This window comes from Nannospalax galili, unplaced genomic scaffold (genome assembly GCF_000622305.1).
Source record: "Nannospalax galili isolate Female #2095 unplaced genomic scaffold, S.galili_v1.0 scaffold346, whole genome shotgun sequence".
Classification (NCBI taxonomy): Eukaryota; Metazoa; Chordata; class Mammalia; order Rodentia; family Spalacidae; genus Nannospalax; species Nannospalax galili.
In genome coordinates this window covers 1,609,874-1,632,003 of record NW_008357637.1, presented here as the reverse complement: position 1 = coordinate 1,632,003, position 22,130 = coordinate 1,609,874, and the positions used below count along the sequence as shown (strand labels likewise).

At 41.3% G+C, this 22,130-nt stretch overlaps 1 protein-coding gene across 5 annotated transcripts in view; it reads left to right on the top strand.

Annotated features, from left to right (window-relative positions):
* Positions 1–9,952, top strand: part of Slc25a12 (solute carrier family 25 member 12) — a 97,478-nt gene extending 87,526 nt beyond the window's left edge. For all 5 annotated transcript variants that reach the window (XM_029557268.1, XM_008855256.3, XM_008855257.3 and 2 more), the window contains 5 exons: positions 2,921–3,061; positions 5,208–5,346; positions 7,677–7,835; positions 7,926–8,016; positions 8,929–9,952. In XM_029557268.1, the coding sequence (XP_029413128.1) occupies positions 2,921–3,061; positions 5,208–5,346; positions 7,677–7,835; positions 7,926–8,016; positions 8,929–9,130 (732 nt within the window). In that variant the 3' untranslated portion in view covers positions 9,131–9,952. The remainder of the gene's footprint in view (positions 1–2,920; positions 3,062–5,207; positions 5,347–7,676; positions 7,836–7,925; positions 8,017–8,928) is intronic.
* Positions 9,953–22,130: the final 12,178 nt, after the last annotated feature.

The window sequence follows — 22,130 nt, the reverse complement described above, 5'->3', positions numbered from 1 at the left end:
AAAAAGGGTAGTACATATTTGCAACGCGCATTTCTTTTTAAGTGTTCTAAACATCTGAAGTCTTATTACTTTATTATTAATTTTTGTATTTGTGTGTGTATGTGGGTATGTATGACTGTGTATATGCACAGAAGCTGAAGGGAACAGTCTATGAACTTGAAGTTAGACTAACAGCCAATAAGCCCCAGTGATCCTCCTGTCTCTGCCTGCCACAGTATTGGAGTTACAGGCACACCTGGCCAAGTCTGACTTTTTATGTGGGTTCTAGGGATTTGAACTTAGTTCCTTATGTTTGCAAAGAAAGCACCCTTAACCACTGAGCCATCTCTCCAGCTCCATCCATAGTTGTAGACAAATTAAATAGCAGTCTTCATCCTTTCTAAAAAAAATCTCAGTGTTTCTAGATATGATTTTCCTTCATGGTCCTAGGCCCATTATAAAGTTAAAAATGTATAGTAATTTTTAAAGCATAAACAAATTATATGATTGCTAGAAGTTTTACCCCTTAAAGTCCAAGGACTACATAGGACAGTGTCAGTATCATTGTTCCCAAGCTCCCTTGCTGGATCTTACATGCTGATAGGATATCATCAGTTTACTTCTGTGACTCTAGGACTTCCTATGGGTGCTGGGAAGTCTCAGTGCATACAGTGATTGATGTAAATGCGTTTGAAAATGTAGTCATTTCCTCCCCCCATTTGTACTGTTTTAATGGAGTTTTAGTAGAAAGTCTGTTACTTATACACTCAGTAATTTGGAGAACTGTTAAAGGAGTGCAGTTCTCAGTCAACTGGCAGTTATTTCCAAGGGGAATCTAGTGAGAGAGGGAAGGAGAGGAGGAGGAAAGGAGAGAGATGGAGGCAAGGAGGGATGGGTACTGGATGTGATAATTGATCAATGATTAAAACATGAAAGGACTTCTTGTTTATTTGAACACAGTGTCCACATTTGACTCTTAGTATCCAAAGCCTGCCGCTGATAGTAGTAAATTTGGGGGATTATCATCAACATTTGTAACTGTGCTTTTTTTTTTTTCTTTTCTTAATCTGCTTTAGAATGTAAAACACATTTCCCCAGAGATGGTCTTTGCAGCCATTATTTAAACAAGAGATTTCAGGGAAGTAGTAAACTTTTTCAGTTGGTTTGGTCTTTGATACTAACTACAGGAGTAATTACTTGGATTATCATTTTAACATAATTTTTCACCCAGCAATCCTTTTGAAAGTATTGTTTACTTAGATTGAAACATTGAAATGTTCCCTTTTGCCTGCAGTGCAACAGATTAAAAAAGAAAGAAACGCAGGCCAATCAACATGTAAAATTGGGTCAGTACATTGTTGTTGGGGGACCTATGTGTCGGTGGTCTGTGCTATGTGGAGACAAAAGGGGATTAGTCCCTCTGGGGAATTCAACACAGCTGTCCAGAACAGGAGAAGCATCTAGTTTCAGTGTAGCTTTCTGCCCTTGTGGATATTAAAAGGAGAAAGGGCTCAGGGCTGAAGCCAGAGGAATCCAGGATTGGTGTAGCCCCAGAGTGGTTAGGAAAATGGGACAAGCCACCTTGCCGCCCTTTGGAGAGGGGGTCTGGGAGCCGATTTAGAAGAATGCATGGGAGTGGTGGGTGGAGGACTGAGGGGTATTGTTTACAGGGTTTGGGCACCTGTAGAACTGCAGTGCCAAGCAAGGCACATGCTTCATATATCACAGGGACATGCACTGCGGTTGAGTTACGATTGCATAATGATTATGATTATATGAATACCATTACAATTATGAATATTGTATGAATATAGTTTTGATTATATAAACAGCCAGAGTTTAAGATGAAAATGCGCAAATGAGATTTCTTTGCTTCATGAAAGGAGATAATATGGTTTTTATTTTTTTATACATACGTGATCATACACACGTTCATCTTTTTTTATTACAGAAACCTAAAAAGAGAGTTGGTAGCAGTTATTTTAAACATTCTCTCTCTCTTTTTCTTAACTAGTTAGTAGATTTCAGATGCAAATACACTCCGATTATCCAAAATCAAATCTGTCACTCACTACTGGAGTATGGAATGCAGCTTTGATCTGAGGCTGTTGCACTCTGGGCAACTCATGTTCCATTTCCCAGCTCTGCCTTGAATTTTTTTTTTTGTATTGAAATGATACTGAAATTTGTCTTCTTAAATGCTTTCCTTTTGTGTGGGTGTATCTGGTCCCATTTCAGAGTTTTGTGCAGGCTCACATAGGTTTTAGAGTTTGAGCAAGAAGAGGTAAGTTTCTAGACTTAAGGCACCTCTGTGGGGTTAAAGTTGTGTTAATAGACCTGCAATCCACTAGTGGAAAAACAAGTGGCTGGGCTGAAGAAAATGCTTTGCTAACAAGAGCAGAGAATTGTAGGGCTGACTTTCAGCTCCAGCTTGTGAAAGGTGGGATCTCTTACCGCCTTCCCTTTCTTTGGGAAAACCCACCTGCCACAGCTCCATTCACACTTTCCAAGTTGGGCTTATTGGTTTTGTTATTGAATTTGCTTGGTTAGGGTGATCCATGAAGATCTGGTCTAAGATTTTAGTCTTGATATTTCAAATAAAACAAATGTAAAGCTGGGTGTGGTGACTCACACCTGTAATCCCAGCTCTCTAGAAGCTGAGGCAGGAGGATTGCTCTAAGTTTGAGCCAGTCTGGGAAATGAGTTACAGTGGGCTTATGGAGGGAGACCTGGTCGCAAGTAGAAACAAATCCAGGCATAGATTGACCTGACACACTTTGGGACAGCTCCAGGAGACTTTCCAGCACCAACCAAAATGTGGGCCCCTCCTTCACCCAGCGCAGGAAGTAAAAAATAAAGAAGGCTTCTGTGGCTTTTTTCCTCGTTTACCCTGCTAGCCCAGCTCTGATGTGTTTAAGTATTGTGTATCTCTTGCTTGCAGGCTGGAGGCTCGCAGGTCATCTTCACCAACCCACTAGAGATTGTGAAGATTCGCCTGCAGGTAGCAGGAGAGATCACCACAGGGCCCAGAGTCAGCGCCCTGAATGTACTCCGGGACTTAGGACTTTTTGGGCTGTACAAGGTGGGTTGATTCACTTGTGCTGAGTGGAGAAGCTGTGATCTACACAGTAAAATGTGAGGGAATGCAGATGCCACACACACACACCCTCAACCCGCCCCTCCCCCATTTGAAAGGCACTCAATCTGGAAGAATGGTCGATGGAGTAGAAAATCATAAAGAAGAAACCGGGACACTTGTACAAAGGCAGTGAGATACGCGCATGCGTACTTCTATTGTCATCTTCAGCAGTTTATGCCACTGCCAACAGGGACGCCTGTTCCACAGAACTGCTGGCTTCAGGTTCAGCCTTCTTGAGCCTTTGAGAAGTTTCCTTGGCTGGGTTTAGTACTACAGAAAAGTGCTGTGCTTCTTTTGAGTCTGAATTACTGCTATTGTTATCTTCCCAGTAGGAGCTTCCCTTTGTCTTAATAATTTGACCACAGTAAACCAGTAGTAGGGTTTGGTAGGATTCGGTCTTTAAGAAGTTAAGTGGTAGGATTTGTCAATAATGAATTCCATTAAAAAACAACAACAGAGTACTGTACTTTCACAAAATGCCAGTCAACAGAGTCCTCCCCTGCAGGTGGACTTACTCCCGTCATTACAGATCAGATGTAATGGAGCAGAAGCTATTATTTCTCTTTAACAAGGAAGAGTATTTCTTTGAATTCCTTTGCCTTGGTAGAAAGGAGAATACGTAAATTTTGCCTCTATAGGCGACAGTGTTTCCACAGCGTTGAATTTATTTATGGATCCATCACTGCAGAAATGTGTAAATTTACTTCTGTAGCTGCAAATTAGAAATTAGGAATGTCTAGATTAGAGCCACATAGCCATAGGGTGCTCTGGGGCCCAGCAGCCAGCCTTACTTGTCTCCACAGAGTGCCCCCACTTCTGCTTCTCATGCCTCTCCCCCCATTATTTGGGATTCCCTTTGAGAGGGAAATTTATAAACATTGTTTCTGTCTGTATTATCCTTTAAGGGTCCTTGAACTTTTTTTGTTGTCATAAAATCAGAGCCATTAGGGAAATCCATGCTTGGGTACAGCATTGGCCTGACTGGGTAGAGCCCAGGCATGGACTGGCATGGGCTACTGGCAACACCGAGGAAGGTGTTCGCTGCTCTTTCAGTGGCTGGGACAAGCTGTCTCTAGGTGGATGTCTGGGATCCCCCCAGTCCTCTGCTGTTTCAACATTGGGACGAGGGGGAAGGCTTGTTTTCCTTTCTGCTTTCCTTGGAATTGTTCCCTTTCACCATTGCCTCTGGCTTCCTGCCTGGCACTCCCCAGGCTCTAAACTGATGGAGATTGAATTGGTAATTTGTTAGTTTTGGGAGAGCTTGTGAATCAAGCCATTAATTTGGGGATTTGAGTCTAATGCCTCTCCTGCTTCCCCTTCTATCCCTGTGCTCACTCAAGTTTCTCCCCCATCAAAGCTAAGCGGAATTAAAAAAAAAAAAAAGTGGAATTGTGAGAGTTTTCATGAACCTTTTATTATTTATTTATTTATTTATTTATTTATTTATTTATTTATTTATTTATTTATTTATTTATTTTGTTCTTTTTGAGACAGGGTCTCCCTGTAGCCCCAGCTGGCCTGGAACTCACTATGTAGAACAGGCTGGCCTTGAACTCACAGAGATCTGCCTGCCTCTGTCTCCTGAGTGCTGGGACTAAAGGTGTGCACCACCACACCTGGCTTGTTCATGAACCTTAAGAAACAGCCTACTTTATTTACCACATAGAAAGGTTCAATTCTACAACACTGACAGGTTATAGAGATCTACTACGGAGCACACTGTGCCTGGAGTTTATATTATACTGTGCTTTAAAACATTTAAGAGTGTAGATCTCATGTATTCTTACTGCCACAGTAGATAAATTGATTAAATTTTAAAAACCTAAATATCAACTAGAAGTGCCAAAAAGTTCTTGGCCATCAGAATACTCCAGCTGTCCTGGGTTAGGCTGTACTCCACCTTCCCTTCTCCAGCGTCCTGCCATGCATGTTTGCGCCTGTCCCACTAGCCCACCCCATTCCTGTCACATCACTTCTAATGCTGTTTGAAGGACATCTCAGCTTGTCAGTGTTCCCCCCTCCCCACTTCCTATCCAGGCATTCACACTGTTTACACACTGTTTTGCACTGTTGTTTCACCATGTGACAGGGCGCCAAAGCGTGTTTCCTCCGAGACATTCCCTTCTCTGCCATCTATTTTCCTGTGTACGCTCACTGCAAACTCCTTCTGGCTGATGAAAACGGACACGTGGGAGGTATCAATCTCCTGACAGCCGGAGCCATGGCAGGTAACTGGAACTTTTTAACCAAAAGAATTCTCTTAAAAAAGTACAGAATCTCTGTACTTTCCCCTTTATTTCTAGAAGACTTATTGTTTCTATCTGACTTCCCTGAGTGTGATTGCCTTTTCTCCTTTGTGGGATGTGCTGTAATTCTGATGAGAGTTAATTACATTTGCATAATGTGGATAAACAACTTAATGCAGCTTAGCAACTTGGAGCCAAATTAGATCTGCCCATCTAAATTGGGCTTTCATCATTAACATGTTTCTTAGCCTTCTGGGCCCCTGAAGCCTTGGGTGCAGCCAAGCTAAGGTGGAAAAGTTCTCAGCAGATCATTTGCTTTGTATGCTGGGCTGAAGTGCAGGCTTTGTCTGTCCTAAGCGTCTCTCTGTAGGTCGGCGGGTACCTGCTTTGGCTCGAAGTATTAAGAAGCACCCCTCAGCAAAGCACCCTGAACTCCACTTTCATCTCTTCTGACCTTACCATTTTGACTTGTTGACAGCTGCTTACACTGTTTTTTTCCTGTTAGGTCGGCAGCTTCTTGAGAGCAGGGGTTTCATTCTGTGCCCTTGCTTTCCCTGAGTGGCCAGCATCATAGTAAGGGCTCAATACAAGGCAACGAAATGCATAAAGATCTTTACCCAGTCTAAGACACCAGATCAGGCCCAGCAGAGATGCCATGGGAAAGAGGAGTCTGACTCAGAGGGGTAGCCTTACTCCTGAGTTACCAAGGAATTTATTTGGAATAGAAGGGACCACCCAGGTGTCCTTGGCTGCACCAAACACTGAGAAATGAAAGAGGAAGGAAAAGACCCGTGTTTGCTTTTCCACACAGCCAGTAATGAGCCCTCACAGAGCTCAGCGTGGCACGGACCAGCGGGGCTTCTGGTCCCTATTGGCGCTTGCTGGGTTTATCCTTTTCTATTACGCACCCTGAGTGTAATGTGCATAGTGCTAGGAGTGTGGTGTGCTTAGTGTCAGGAGCCCTTGGTTCTGAGAGTGTTGAGATAGACACATCATTCTTGCTTGTGATGATAGGAGACAACTTGTAATGATTTAAAAAACAAAACAAAAACCCGGGAGCTTTGAGCCTTATCTGGGGTGCCTTGGCCTCTGGCATTTGTACTTTTGGTTAGTTGAATGTAAACAGCCAGTCAATACCCACTGTCTTAGGGGCGGCTCCCGGCCCCTTTCTGGTACTTGTCTCTGTTTTAGATGGGGCAGCATTTTCCTTCCAAACCTTTCCTTATGCTTTCTAATCATCAACAAAACGCAGCCTGATGTCCGTCTACTCACAACCAGGTTTTGCCAGTGGTGACGGAACTCTAAAGTTTCCAGGTAGCACCAACTTCTTACTTACAGATATTTGCCATGTTTTCTAATTTTTACCACTGAAGGTTTGCCGGCAGGTGCCAAGCACATTCAGAGCCCTGAGGCAGGCAACTTCTCTGCTTTCATCCTGACAGGGTGCAGGGCTGATCCAGGAGACACAGTGGCCTCACTCTCTAACAGAGCCACCACAGGGCCACTAGCTCCATCTGCCTAGTAATGAGACAGTAATATTTAGGCCAAATTGAATTTCTTCCCCCTGGGGAGGGCTAGGTTGCTCCTTCATGGCCTGTTTTGTTTTATGAGCAAAAAGTACAGTTGTGAAACCCATCTTCTGTGTCCTGCTGCTGCTGAATCTCGGGTGACCCCAGGGAGCTCAGGCCCAGGGTGAATGAACTGCCTTTGGATGATTGGCTCCCCTGCTGCCCCTTAACTGGCTGCCTGGCCTCCTTTCCTTCTGGTTGTAATGACTTCTGTCATGTGAGCAGGGCTGAGGGACTCACAGTCTCCCCTTACCCCCCTCCAACAGGTGAGTGCTTGTGGCTCTTGACATTCCCCCCACAGTGTGGTTGGCAAGAATTAGCAAGAATCAATCACTATGGTTTGGTGCCTCATACATTCGGCTGCTCATTAAATTGACACCCTGTCATATATTCTACATGAAAATATATCTTATTTAAAGGTGAAAAGGAGGTAAAAGAAATTGGAACTCGAAAGGAAACACTTGGGAATCATCTTATTATGGCATTTTTTTTCTTTTCCCTCTCATCTTTGGGATTATACAATCTAGAGAGATTTTCTTGATTCAGAAAGAAAAATAAAGTAAGTTTTCCCTGACTGTACTTAACCAGTAAGCTTAGCAATACATTCTTTTTCCATTTGTGCCTTTAAGGAGCTTTGAGTTCCCTTCTTGGTTATCACTGTGGATTGTATGGTCACATAAATGAGCAGGGTTTCTACCTGTATGAAGCCCTTAGGATGAATTAAATGTGCTTTTCTCCTGAAAGGTGTGCCTGCTGCTTCTCTGGTGACCCCTGCTGATGTCATCAAGACAAGGCTGCAAGTGGCTGCACGGGCTGGCCAGACAACATACAGTGGTGTCATTGACTGTTTCAGAAAGATACTCCGGGAAGAGGGGCCCTCAGCATTTTGGAAAGGGACTGCAGGTAGGTGCTGGGGCCTCGAGAGCAGCTGGCCACTCTCCTGTCCTGCTGTTTGTTACTCACTGGTCTCCCCACCCTGCTCCTTTCTTCCAGCTCGAGTATTCCGATCATCTCCTCAATTTGGTGTTACTCTGGTCACTTATGAACTTCTCCAACGGTGGTTTTACATTGATTTTGGAGGCCTGTAAGTAATTGCTCAAGTCCTTTATGAAGAAGTTACCCAAATCAAAACACATATTTGTTCTGTTTACAAAAGTACTTTTGGAACTAAGAAAACTGAGACAGAATTCCTTCATGTATTTAAAACAATGGACTTAAAAAGCTTCACTGTTAGAGTAAAGAAGACCTTGTTAGAGTGATACAACATACAGTATTAAATAACTAGAAATGTTTTAGGGAGGCAGCAAATTAAAATGTTATATGAATCACTGTCTCTATTAGTATAAACAAATACTGAGTTTTAGGGGATTGTTATATGACTTTTTATATGGCCCTTTTATCAGAAACAATCTAAATGTGTATTAGTAACACTAGTGAATTTTCTTTGAAATCCTTTTGCACTTATATTTTATTATTCCCTATCACTTATTAGGTAAGTATAGATGTTCACAGAGCTGATGTTCATATATATAGTAATGGAGGGACCTGTGCACATAAAAGATGTAATAAGTCTTACCATCCTGTCGTATAAATACATTTAGGCTTTTCTGGGCATTCATAGTCTGTAGAAGAACTAAATCTTTTTCTCTTTTTGTAATAAGTTTTATGAGCCCACTATTTAAGAAGTTTTAAAGTTATATCAAAATAAAAAATATATACCTTTATGATAAATATACCTATATGACAAAATATGTACCTCTATGTGTCTATTTATGAATGCATATAAGTACTGAAGTTGAGGCCATTTTTTCATCTAAATAAAATATGTGAATGTGGTGCTGTGAAGCATGTATAAATCATGCCTGGTACCGCAGAGATGGCCTGGAGAGGGTTGAGGCAGCCTTTTGTGGCACATAGGTCTGACTGAAAATGTGCAGATATCAGCTGCCCTCACTGGTCTTGAGCTTACTAACCGTTGGTTTTTTCCTGTGAACAGCAAACCTTCGGGTTCAGAACCGACACCAAAGTCACGCATTGCAGACCTGCCTCCTGCCAATCCTGATCACATTGGTGGATACAGACTTGCCACAGCCACTTTCGCTGGCATCGAAAACAAGTTCGGCCTGTATCTCCCCAAATTTAAGTCTCCTACCGTAGCTGTGGTTCAGCCCAAGGCAGCAGTGGCAGTAGCTCAGTGACCGAGGTGCAGGAGAGCAGCCCGGTACTGTGTCCAGTCAGCTGCATGGTGCTGACTGCGCTGGGGTCAACCACTTTCTGTATGACATACATGTATTGTTTATAAAGTGATCATTTGCCCAGGGAGAACCACAGTGCAGTTTCAAGCTTTAGTCTTACTCGTCGAAATGTTTTCTGAGCCTTGGCATGAATTAAGTGTTCTAGACTCTGCTTTGCACAGCTTGTACCTACAGTGACTGTACATATTGTACATCTTTGTACAGAGACACCTTGGCACCTCATCCCAACAAATCACATTTATAGAAATAGAGTGCAGTTCTGAGTGGCTTGAAATGTACAGAATGTTTTAAGTGTTTTATTAAGAATCAAGTAAGAATAAATGTACTAAAATTAAATTCTTTTCTTATTGGTGACTTATGGAAGAAATGCATCAATGTTGGGTGTATCCCATTTCGTTCTGTGTTCTGTTCTGGAATACAAGATATTTGCTGATAAAAGGCATAGAGAGACCTAATGCCCACACCATTGAGGAAGAGATGCTTTGAACAGGTGCATGCCTGCGGATGCCGGAGGACCAGCCAGTGACTTGCGTGTGCTGCTCTGTTTCCATTTGTATTTAACCATGTTCGATCCTCCTCCTATTAATCAGGAGCTCCCTGTCTTCGCACGTGTAAGGAAACAGTGGGCTCCGGCACTGCTCGCTTAGTTTTGCTTTCCTCCTATGAGGCGAGGAAGGCCAAGATGTTGAAAGAGTAAAGGATACTTTGGAAGTTTCCCTTCATATGGTATGATTCCAATCAAAAATAAAAGCACACCAAAATGTATGCATGGAGTTGGATTTTCCTTCTGAAATACACTGATAGTGCTTTTGTCCTACCCAGTGGTGATGCTGAGTAACTCATGACTGGTTTGTCTTCTCTCCTACCTTTAGGAAAGTCACAATTTGCTTTGGAAAGAACTGGGGTGGAGTGAGGGGAGGGAAGAGGAAAGAAGGAAAGTTCCCACATGGTGATTTAGTGGGGCCTAGGTCCTTACAAGGAATCCAAATGGAGGCTACTTGTCCCAAAGTCACCTGGGCGTGCTTATGAATTAGTGACTTCTTCCTGGCCACACCTACACTCTGCTGTGGCTGTTTCTTGATGGGTAGCATTAGGATTTATTTACTTTAGCAAGTGTTCTGAAAAAACATTGCCAAGCCAGGGCATGAGGATGTATGTGAATGTTTTTAAGGGATGAACCTGGAGATGGACCAAGTTACTGAACATCCTACACAGTGCTCATCAGTTGATTGCTGACAGCCCTGTAACCACAACTTTACACTCTAGAGGCCCTCCAGAACAAAAGGATTTTGAAAGCAAGCTATTTCCAGATGTATTAGATTAATGTCATTCGAACTGAATAGATAGCATAATTGCTTAACTACTTGTTAAAAATATACAAATGCCCCTGGATTTGTATTTACATAGATGTATGTATAGAGGATGGGAAAGTGCCTTCTCTGCCTTCTTCCTCCACCACTTCCTGTCATTCCTTGCTAATAGGATATAGATCTGTAGTCTGTTTTCCATATGTCTACATAAATAGATATACATATTTATATTTTTAAAACCAGTATTATGTGATATGTGATTCTATTACTTTTATTAGTATGTCTTTGAGATCTTCCCATGTCAGTCCATAAAAATGTATCTTATTTTTTAGTAGCTGCATAGTATTTCACTGTGTAAACTGTGAAACTTTTTGTAAATACTTCTTGATTGACATTTATTCATTTTCATGATCACAAACAATACCAGAGGGGGAAATATCTTTGTATGTGTATCTTGAGCATACGTGTCAGTATTTCATTAGGATATGGTACTGAAATTGTATTTTTTATATGTACTGCCACATTGTTCTTTACAAAATTCTTAATCCCCTTTCCTTGAGGAAGCAGATGAGAACACTGGTTTCTTAGGCAAATCATGAACAGGTGATCACTGTTCAGTTTTCATTTTCCTAATGGGATTGAATAGCTTTTAATTTAATTTTTTTCCTGTTTTCGGTTTTCATTTATTTTTTATGAGTGTTTTACCTGCATGTATGTAAGTGCACCCATGTTGCACAATGCCTGTAGAGGTTGGAAGAGGGTGTCAGATCCCCTGGACTGGAGTCATAGATAGTTGTTAGCCACCACGTGGGTGTTAGGAACTGAACTCAGGTCCTCTGCAAGAGCAGCCAGTGCTCTTAACCACTGAGCGATCTTTCCAGTCCATTTTCAGTTTTTTGAGACAAGTTCCAACTCTGTAGCCTTGGAGTCCAGAAACTTGCTACGTAGACCAGGCTAGCCTTGAACTTGTTGAAAACCTCTTGTCTCTGCCTCCCAAGTGCTGGGATTATAGGCATGGGCTACCAAACCTGGCTGTTTTTTTCATATTTACTGGTTATCTGTGTATTTTCTTACTATGAAATGTGCAGAAGGCATATTAACTATAAGTATGCGTAGACACACAGAAACGTGCACACGTTAGAACACCCATGTGATCACAAGGTCAAGAACAGGAGGTTTCTAGCACCTCACATTACCCTTGTGCTCCTCCTATTTCCACTCCCTCCACACCACTCCTGCCCCATAATCTTTGTTTCCTATGGCTTTGTTTTTCATTCATATATATATATATATATATGTTTTTCATTCATATATATCCCTGACAACTAGAATTCTTTTTTTTTTTTTTTTCTTTTAAAGACAAGGTCTCCTTATTGTAGCCCAGGCGCTGGCCTCCAACTTGTGATCCTCCTGCCTCAGCCTCCACAGTGTTAAGATGACAGGTATGAACAACCATGCCTGACTTATTGTGTGTATATACATGATGTGTGTGTGTGAATGTAGGCATGTGGGTACTACAGCACATGTGTGGAGGAACTATCTTGGTACTCGCTGTCCACCTTTATGTAGGTGTCTAACTTAAGTATTTAGGCAGCAAGAGCTTTTACCCTCTAGGCCATCTCTCTGGACTTAGTCTGATTCTTATTTTTGAAATTTATATGCATAACATTGTATACTTTTTTTGAAATTTCTTTTGCTAATGTTTGTAAGATTCATTCCTGTCACTGTGTGTAGCTGTAGTTTATTCTGTTGCATGGATTTATTTCAGTTTATTTTCTGTTTTACTGTTGATTAACTTTTTTTTTTTTTCAGTTTGTGGTTATCATAGACAGTGCTGCCATGGATATTGTGAGCATCTATTCTGGAGTGTTCTTTTTTTTTAATTTTTATTTTTGGCCTTTTTGAGACAGGGTCTCCCTGTAGCCTCAGCTGGCCTGGGGCTCACTACGTAAACCAGGCTTGCTTTGAACTCAGAGATCCACCTGCCTCTGCCTCCAGAGTGCTGGGATTAAAGGTGTGTGCCACCATGCTCGGCTCATCTTTATTTCTATTTATTACTGTGTGTGTTTATGATGTGTGGACACATGTTCCACAGTGCATGTATAAAGGTCAGAGGAAAGCCTTGTGGAGTTGTTTCTGTATATCCCACCTTGGGTTCCCAGGATGGAACTCAGGTTGCCAGGCTTGTGTGGTGAGCACTTTAACCTCTAAGTCATGATGCTGGCCCAGCAGTATACATCTTTCAAAGGACACATACATGGGAGTGGAACCAGAGTCACAGAGTTGGTTATGCTCAACTTTACTAGGTCATGAAAAACTGTTTTCCAAAGATTCTTGTACTGTTACATTTTCCTCAACGTGTTTTAGTTTTACCAAAGAGTGGTAGATATAACATCACTGTTTTAATTAGCATTTTCCTTACAGCAAATGAGACCAAAAACATGACATACATTGGCTATTTGGAGTTCATTTAAAAAAATATTTCTTTTTATTTTATGTGTATGCGTGTATTGCGTGCATGTAGGTAAGTGTACCCGTGTTGTGCAATGCCCACAGAGGACAGAAGAGGCTGTCGGATCCCCTGGAACTGGAGTTATGGACAGTTGTTAGCTGCTATGTGGGTGCTTGGATTCAAACCTGGGTCTTCTGCAAGAACAACCAGTGTTCTCAACCACTGAGCCATCTCTCCAGCCCCTGGAGTTCATCTTTGATGAATGAAATATGTCAAAAGTTTTTGCCTGTTCTCCTCCTGAATTGGCAGGGTGTTCTTTTGTGGTTTTCCCTCAGCTCCCTTTTCCTTTGAAGATTTATCTTTTATTTATGTGTATGTGTTTATGTGTGTGCCTGTCCATGGAGGCTTGAAGAAGGGGTCAGATCTCCTGGAACTAAACTTATAGGTTGTGAGCTGCCCAATGTAGGTGCTAAGAACTGAAGCCAGGTCCTCTCCAAAAGCAGCAAGCACACCTAACTGCTAAGCCATCTCGCCAGCCCCAGAGTGTTTTCTGTATATTCTGGATGTTACTTTATAATTTGTTTTACATCACCTTTTTCCTCTTTGTGGCTTGTCTTTTCATAATGGTTTTGATATAGCAACATTTTAATTTTGGTATGTTCAAATGTGTCAATATTTTCTTTATGGTTAGCTTGTTGAGTTTCTCATTTAAAAATTATATGTATTCTGGGACTGAAGCTCAAGGATAGAGAGCTTCCCTAGCATCCACAAGGCCCTAGTTTGCCCCCCTACCTGCCACTTTCTGTCTGTAAAATAAAACAGTAATTTTCTTGTTAAATGCTTTTAGTCTCACCTTTCGCATTCAGGTTTCATCCAGTTTGGAACTCTTTGGCAAATGTGAGGAAAATTCTTGTTTCTTTGTGTGGCCAATCTCTTGTGTCAGTGCTGTGTGTCGAAAACCTGTCCTTTCCTGGTTGCTCTGAAGCATCTTCACTGTTGTGTATTAAGAGTCAATATATGTTTGAATCAATTTCTGGGCTCTGTGTGGGCTCAAGGTCTTTTCTGTGGTGATATATACTCTCTTCCCTATTTTCTCCAATTTTTTTTATATATAGTGTGACCTATGTTTATGACATATAGTAAATCTTTTCCACCTATCACTTGAGCTTATGATTCTTCTAGAATTCTTCTAGATTCTTTGCTTTTGCACACATCTTATTAGCTTACCAAAAACCATTCAAAAACATTGAAAATTTGATTAAATAGTAATGAATCTATAAGATTTTGGAAGAACTTGTATCATTATAATGGGAGTTCTCATCCAGGAACCTGATATAGCTCTACTTAAATCTTTTTCATATCAATAAAAATTTATAATCACCAAGGTGGTATGGTACATCTTGTTATATATGGTCTAAGGATGCTAGTGTATGCAAGCATGTGTGTGTGTGTGTGTGTGTGTGTGTGTGTGTGTGATACTAGGGGTCCAATCCAGGAATCTGCACATTAGCCAAGCACTCTACCATTCAGCTACATCCCAGGCTTTAGTATTTTATAAGATTTATTTTTATCTTATTTTTTTTTTAGTTTTAATTATGTGTATATGTGTGTGGGTATGTGCATGTGAGCACCAGAGGCATTGGATTCCCCAGGACCTGGACTTACAGGCAGTTGTGAGCCACCCTACATGGGTGCTGGAACCTGACCTCTGGTCCTCTGGAAGAGTAGTAAACACTCTTACTGCTGAGTCATCTTTTCAGCTCTATCTTGCCAGTTTGTTTTTGTTCATTTGTTTGTTTTGTTTTGTTGCTGTTTGAGCTGATGTTTTCATAGGGGTTTTATTGAATCTCTAGAGATAGTTTTTGGGCAACTGCCGTCCTAATATACTTGAGTCTTCCAATCCACCATCTTGGAAGCTCTCTCTGCTTATATCAGTCTTTCAAAATTTCATCCATGATTGTAGTGGTTAAAGTACAAGTCTGGTATAAAGAGTGTGGTATATTCTAAAATTCATTCCTGGGGTTGGAGAGATGGCTCAGCACTCAAGAGCACTAGCTGTTGTTGCAGAGGACCTGGGTTCAATTCCCAGCACTCAAATGGCAGCTAAACAACTGTCCATAAGTCCAGTTCCAGAGGATCCAATGCCCTCTTCTGACTTCCACAGGCATTGCACAACACAGGTACACTTACATACACACAGGTAAAATACACATAAAAAATATTAAAAAAAAATTGGGGCTGGAGAGATGGTTCAGTGGTTAAGAGCACTGATTACTCTTGCAGAGGACCCGGGTTTGAGTCCCAGCACCCACATGGCTACAAACTGTCCTTAACTCCAGTTCCAGGGGAATCTGAAGCCCTCCTCTGACCTTTGTGGCATTGCAGGACACAGGTGCACTCACATACACGCAGGCAATACACTCATACACATAAAAATAAATATTAAAAAAATTCCTAAGTGTTTTATTAAGATGTTTTTAGTGAATAGAATTATTTCCCTATTTTCATATTATTAGTATATCTAGAGAAACTTTAATTTTTCTTTGGGTTGAGACACAGTCTTGCTATGTATCCTAGGCTGGTCTGGAACCCCTGAATCTGGGATTACAGGTGTGTGCCTCCATGCCTAAGCTATAACTTAGTATACTGATTATATATCTTTTAGCCTTGCACTCAGTTTTGGTAGTTTTGTTCTCCCCTCCCTCCCTCCCTCCCTCCCTCCGTTCTCTTTTCTTTTTCCTTCTCTCCTTCTCTCTTATTTCAGTGCTGGGGATCCAACCCAGGGCCTTGGACATGCAAAGTAAGCATTCTACCACTGAGCTACAGACCTAGTACCCTCTTTACTGCCTTTTTGTAAAACATGTACTTTAAAATCAGGCATTTAAATAGTATACTATAAAGTTATTTTCTGAGTAACTAACCTAGATGTTATAATAATAGTTAATTTATAATAAATTTACCTGTTGAATATGAATTCCAGGGAATTAAATCCCAGTAACTTTCAGTAAACTATGAAGCACTACTCTCCTGCAGCTCTAGTCCATGCCTTTGCTATCACAGTGGTATATATTACATTGTTAAGAGTTACAACCCCATCATTTATATTATTTTTCCTTGCAGTTGTATTTTATATGCATTGAAGAAAGCATGTATTCACTGTGTGATTGTTTTCCCTCATGTTATTTCTTATGAATTTCAGTTGCCTTCCACATTTTATTTTAAACAGGGTGTCACTATGTAGCCCCAGCTGGCCTGGAACTCCCTGTGTAGACCAGGTTGGCCTGAATTCACAGAGGTCCACCTGCCTCCGCCTCCTGAGTGCTGGTAGTAAAGTCATGTGCCACCACTTCTGTCATTTTTCAGATAGAAGGATTTTCTTCAGCAAGTTTATCTTTTGAATGTGTGGGGGTGTTTACTTGCATGTAAATGCACCACATGCATGCAAAGCCCATGGAAGCCAAAAGAGGGCGTTAGACCCCTGAAGCTAGAGTTATGGACTGTTGTTAACTGTCATGTGGGTACTAGGAACTGAACCTGGATCCTCTGTGAGAACAGCCAGCCAAGCCATCTCTCCAGCCCCTCCTTTAACAATTCTTGAAGGTGAGTTGGTTGGCAACAAATATTCTCAATCACTATTCCTGTCACTGTGCCATTTTCTCTTTATTTTGGGAGGATAATTTTGCTGGACATAAAATTCTTGGCTGACGGGCTTTTTCTGTCAGCATTGGGAATATAGTTCTGTTTACAACACCCATTGTTTCTAATAAGAAAACTGTTGTTCATGTTGGTTTCTCCTTCTGTTTTGAATATATATTGAGGTGTATCTTGTTTCTTTTTCTTTCTTAGTCTGAAATTCCAATTATGCTCAACAGTCCCTATAGGTCCTGTGGCTTTAGTTTTTATTTTTCTGTCAATTCTTCAGCATTTCAGGGATTTTAAAGTTCCATCTTAGATTTAGAGTCAAAATCTAAATTTATCTAGATTTTAAAATGTGTTCCTTGTTCAATGTCTATAGCATTTCAATTCCTTTTCATTTCTGACATTTCCAATATATTTGTGCCTTTAATTTTTAGAGCAGCAATTTCTAGGTTTACTGGTCCTCGATTATATTTCTGTTGTATTAATTTCTGCTCCTGCTTCTTTAAATTCTTGGATTTATTTTGCCATTCTTTTTCCAATTTCTTGAGATAGATATTTACAAAATTTTTTTAAGCAAGCTGGAAAATTTTCAGAAAGATCTCCTCTAAGAACTCTTTTCTATGTATCATGTGTTGGACAGGTGAGACACTGACAAAGAACTCTTAATTATTTCTTCTTGGACTCAAGGATTGTTTAGAAGAATATTTCTTTGTGTGTGTGGGGGGGCAGTGTTCACACATGTATGGAGGCCAGGGGACAACCTCGGGTGTCCTTCCTCAGGTGCTGTCTTCCTTGTTTTCTGAAACAGTCTCTCACTGGCCTGGAACTCACCAAGCAGAGTAGACTGTCAGGCCTGCAAACCCCAGGGATCTACCTGTCTCTGCCTCCCCAGTCCTGGGATTACAAGCAAGTACCACCCCACTCAATTTTTTAAAACATGGGTTCTAGAGATTAAATTCAGGTTCTCATGTTTTCAAGACTGAACTCTCTCAATACCCACAAAGAGTGTACCTTAATTTCTAGATTTAGAAGGATTTGTTAGCTTTTCTTATGAGTTCTAGCATAATTGCATTATGGTCAAAAAATATATGATTATATTCCTCTTAAAACATGTTGAGAAGTGTTCTGAGCTCCATAAGTGCTCATTTAAAATAAATACCCCACAAATGCATATAAAGATATTTTCTGCTGTTGGTAGATGTTTTGTGTGTGCACACTCATGTTCATACATGTGTATTTGTCAAATATAGTAACTGATTTAAAATTTCTGTATCCTTTTTTCTGCTTGCTTGTTCTGTTAATTAGTAAAAGAAACGTGTTTAATTCTCCCACTATAATTTTGTATTTCATATTCCTCCTTGTAGTACTGTCAGTGTTTGCTCTATGCATTTGAAGACTATGCTACTAGGTGCACCAAAATTAAAAATTAAGAGCTTCTCAGTCATTTGCCATCATAAACTATCTCTTTAAAAGTATCTATAGTGATTGATACTTTTTGTCTGAAAATCTACTTCTATATAACTACACCAATTTTCTGTTAGTACTTAAAAGATCTATTTCCCCTAATCCCGCCCCACCTCCTGGCCACCTCCTTTTTTTGTGGTTTTAGACGCCTTTGGCAAACAGCATGCTTGGTGGTGGTCTGAATGCCATCATTAGCTAAAAGCACTTGTAGCTGATGCACATCACTTTATTTCTTAGGTAAACTCTAACATTGTGTGATTTCTTTGCCTTGTCTCTTTTATACTTATTTTTACTTTTCTGGGTGTTTTGGACCAATTTTTTGTTTTTCCATTTTTTTACTCTTTTAGCTTGGAATTTATATTCTTTCTCCTTGTTTGAATCAATAGGCATAATTGGCCTACTAAAATTAAGGCTGAATACCTTTACCCTGCATTTCTACCATAAGGATCTTGGTGTACTTGAAGACTTGGTGGTATTAGCCCTCAACGCTAAAGCTGCTTAAGCACTCAGCTTTCTCCTCTGGGTTCTAGCTCTGGCTTTCCTTATGCTGCTGACTTGCAATTTCATATTACTAGTTTTTCCCTGGCTTCAAAAGACTGTGCACGTGTGCTTTGTGCGTGTGTTCACACACATGCATGCATGTGTATGGAGGCCAGAGGTTGATGTTGGGTGTCTTCCTTAATTGCTCTCCACCTTATTTTTTTGAGATAGGGTCTCTCACAGACCTGGAGCTCATGAGTGGTTAGACTGGCTGGCCAGCTTGTCCCCAAGCCCCACCCACCCCCACAATGTTCCTGTGTCTGCCTCCTCAGTGCTGGCATTACAAGTACACACTGAGCCTGGCTTTTTATATAGGTACTGGGGATCCAAATTCTAGGTCCTCAATTTTGCACAGCAAACACTTTATCTACTGAGCCATTTCTATAGCCTCATTTTAAATTTTCTTTAAAAAAAAAATATTTTATTTGGGCGTGGTGGCACACGCCTTTAGTCCCAGCACTCGGGAGGCAGAGACAGGCAGATCTCTGTGAGTTCAAGGCCAGCCTGTTCTACATAGTGAGTTCCAGGACAGCTGGGGCTACAGGGAGACCCTGTCTCAAAAAGACCAAAAAAATTTTTTTTATTTTGTGTGTATGCGTACATTGCCTGCATGTAGGTAAATGCACCAGTGTCGTGCAATACCTGCGGAGGTCAGAAGAGGCTGTCAGATCCCCTGGAACTAGAGTTATGGACAATTGTCAGCTGCCATGTGGGTGCTAGGATTCGAACCTGGGTCTTCTGCAAGAGCAGCCAGTGTTTTTAACTGCTGAGCCATCTCTCCAGCCTCTCTTTTTTTCTTCTTGCAAAAATTTAGCCAAAAGTTTAATATGAAAATTATTTCATGATTCTTACATTATAGTAAGACAGGCTCTTTGGGGAGGGGATATGGAATTCTCTGCTGAACAGCCATTCTTTAAACTCAGTTCAAGGCTTCTAACATGGTACTATTTCCTCGTGTGGCCAGCCTACCAGTATTATTCTGCTGCCCACTAGTTGCCATCCACACATCCCTTCATCACAAGATTCTAAGGAATCAAATCCCTACAAGTATTCCTTGGACACCTGCCACCATTTCATTTCATTCTCTGGCTTGGTGGTGAGTCTTACTCATGCTGTCCCCTCGGAAGGTTCAGTGCTGCTGTCACGGCTGCTAGGCACCCTAGACTTTTGTAATATAAAACCAGTTCAAGTTCACTTCTAAAACCTTTTAAAATTTATTTTTATTTTATGTGTGTGAGTGTATTGCTTGCATATATGTAAGTGCACCCGTGTTGTGCAATGCCCGTGGAGGACAGAAGAGAGTGTCAGATCTCCTGGAACTGGAGTTACGGATGGTTGTCAGCTGCTATGTGGGTGCTGGGATTTGAACCTGGGACTTCTGTGACAACAGCCATGCTCTTAACAACTGAGCCATCTCACCACCCCCTCAAGTCCACTTCTAAATAATACTGTTCCACTTCTCAAGTGGTGGAGTGCCTATAATAAAACTTCACAATTCTTCCCCTTTACCCTTCTATCACTGCTGCCACTCATTTCTTTTTCATTTTCTGAGACAAGGTCTACTACTACTATAGTCAAAGCTGGTCTTGACAGCCTAATCCCTTTCCTCCACCTCCCAACTGCTGGAATTACAGGCATGCAGCACCATGCCTGGCTCGGTGCTATTTCGCTTAAACCTACATGGGCATGGATGCATATACACTCACATAACAATGTGTTATTTTGTACAGGCTGTTTCCTGTTAGTCCAGTTAGTCTATTTCTTCTCTGATGGCCCTTCCTTCCTTTCTATAGTTCAGTGGCTCTTACTGATAAAACTTCTCTGTCAATTCTTCGCATTCATTTCTGGCAAGGCAGGTCTACTACAACTTTCAATTTTTGTCTTTAAATATTTGTCTTCCAATATTCACTGAAGACTTCTTGGTAGAGATCCAGGAAATAAAATTCACAAAACTGTGAGCTCCTCCTACCCCATGACTGCATCCTGATGGGTTTCTGCCCCCCTCCTTGCAGATTTGCATAAGCTAGGCAGGCAAGAACCCTACCACTGAGATACACAGGGAGAGCCCCAAGATTTGTGCTTTTAAGTGCAAATTTAGTGCACCCCGGTTAAAAAAAGCACACAAACCCTTGAGCTCTTCTGACATTTTTGGTCAATAATTCGTGTTTAAAGGGATGAATCCTTTTAATTAGACATTTCAAACAAAGGAATATATTGTCTTTGTCTTCATCCTTTTATTTCCTTTGTCTGGATACTGGACTTTGCAGTCCAGCATACACCATCCTCATCTGTCCCTACTCTTACACTTCCAGGGTTCATACTGACTCACTTGGTGACCACCCTGCTTGTAGGTCTGCTCTTCAGCTGCTTTCCTCTATTATTTGACCTTAAGAATTTTAACAACCATAATTTTAATGTCTAATGTCAGGCTGGTGTGCCTGTATCTATCAAAGCCCATGATGCAGGCAGTGGGGCTGTGAGGAAATGCCAATCTTTGGAGTCTGGAAATGGGCTCTTCTAAGGAGCAGCAGCAGTTTGGGGGCCATCCAGCTCAGAGGCTTCCCCACTTGCTACAGGCTAGGTAAGACATTCCTTTTGTCCTCCACATGACCTGCAGCTGAGCTATTCTGAATCAGCTTTCTCATCACCCTGCCCTTGGTGTCTCTTGGCTCTCAGTCCAGCTCATTCCTCCCTTTTAGGAAGCCTTGCCTTTTTGGATTGTAATTTCCTCTTGATTTGTTCCACTATAGCTCAGTATTTATCAGTACACAGCAGACATTCTTGTGTTTCTTCTACTCTGCCACTTTGGGATTATGATTCTGTGTGTCACCTTGATCCAATCTCAATGAATCACTTAAACATTTGTAACCTTTCTCTTGTCTGGTTCTTTTCTTTCAAAAGCACTTGTGTAGAATGACTGCCAGCATGATGTGCAGTTACAGCTGTGCTGTATGACTGCCCTTCACCATACGTATTAGTTCCCAAGTTTCATTAAAATATTTCAGATAGCTCTTTTCTTTGCTTCCTACCTAACATGCAAGCATTGTGATGAAACTACTACCCACCTCCCCCAAATTTCTAGGGGTCAAATAGTATTCAGTGACAACCAATTGTATTTGCTGTAAAAATAGAGAATATCTTTTAAAGATGACTCAACTGAGTTTAAAAGGCTGACCCAACACTTTCTCTTTTTTTTTTTTTTTTCTTTTTGAGACAGGCTCTCCCTGTAGCCCCAGTTGGCCTGAACTCGCTATGTAGACCAGGCTGGCCTTGAACTCACAGAGATCCGCCTGCCTCTGCCTTCTGAATGCTGGGATTAAAGGTGTGCGCCACCATGCCCCAGTACTTTCAAGATCACTTGAGCCAAGAATTCTATGGCCAGTCCCTGTCTTACTACAACCTTTCCCAAGGAGCCAAAAATCTACAGCGTCAATAGGATATACCCACTTGTTGCCTGTTGTCTACTTTTGTTCCCTTTTAGACCATGTTCAACAGTACTTGGGAATCTCAGTATATTAACCCAGAACAGCTTCCAGGC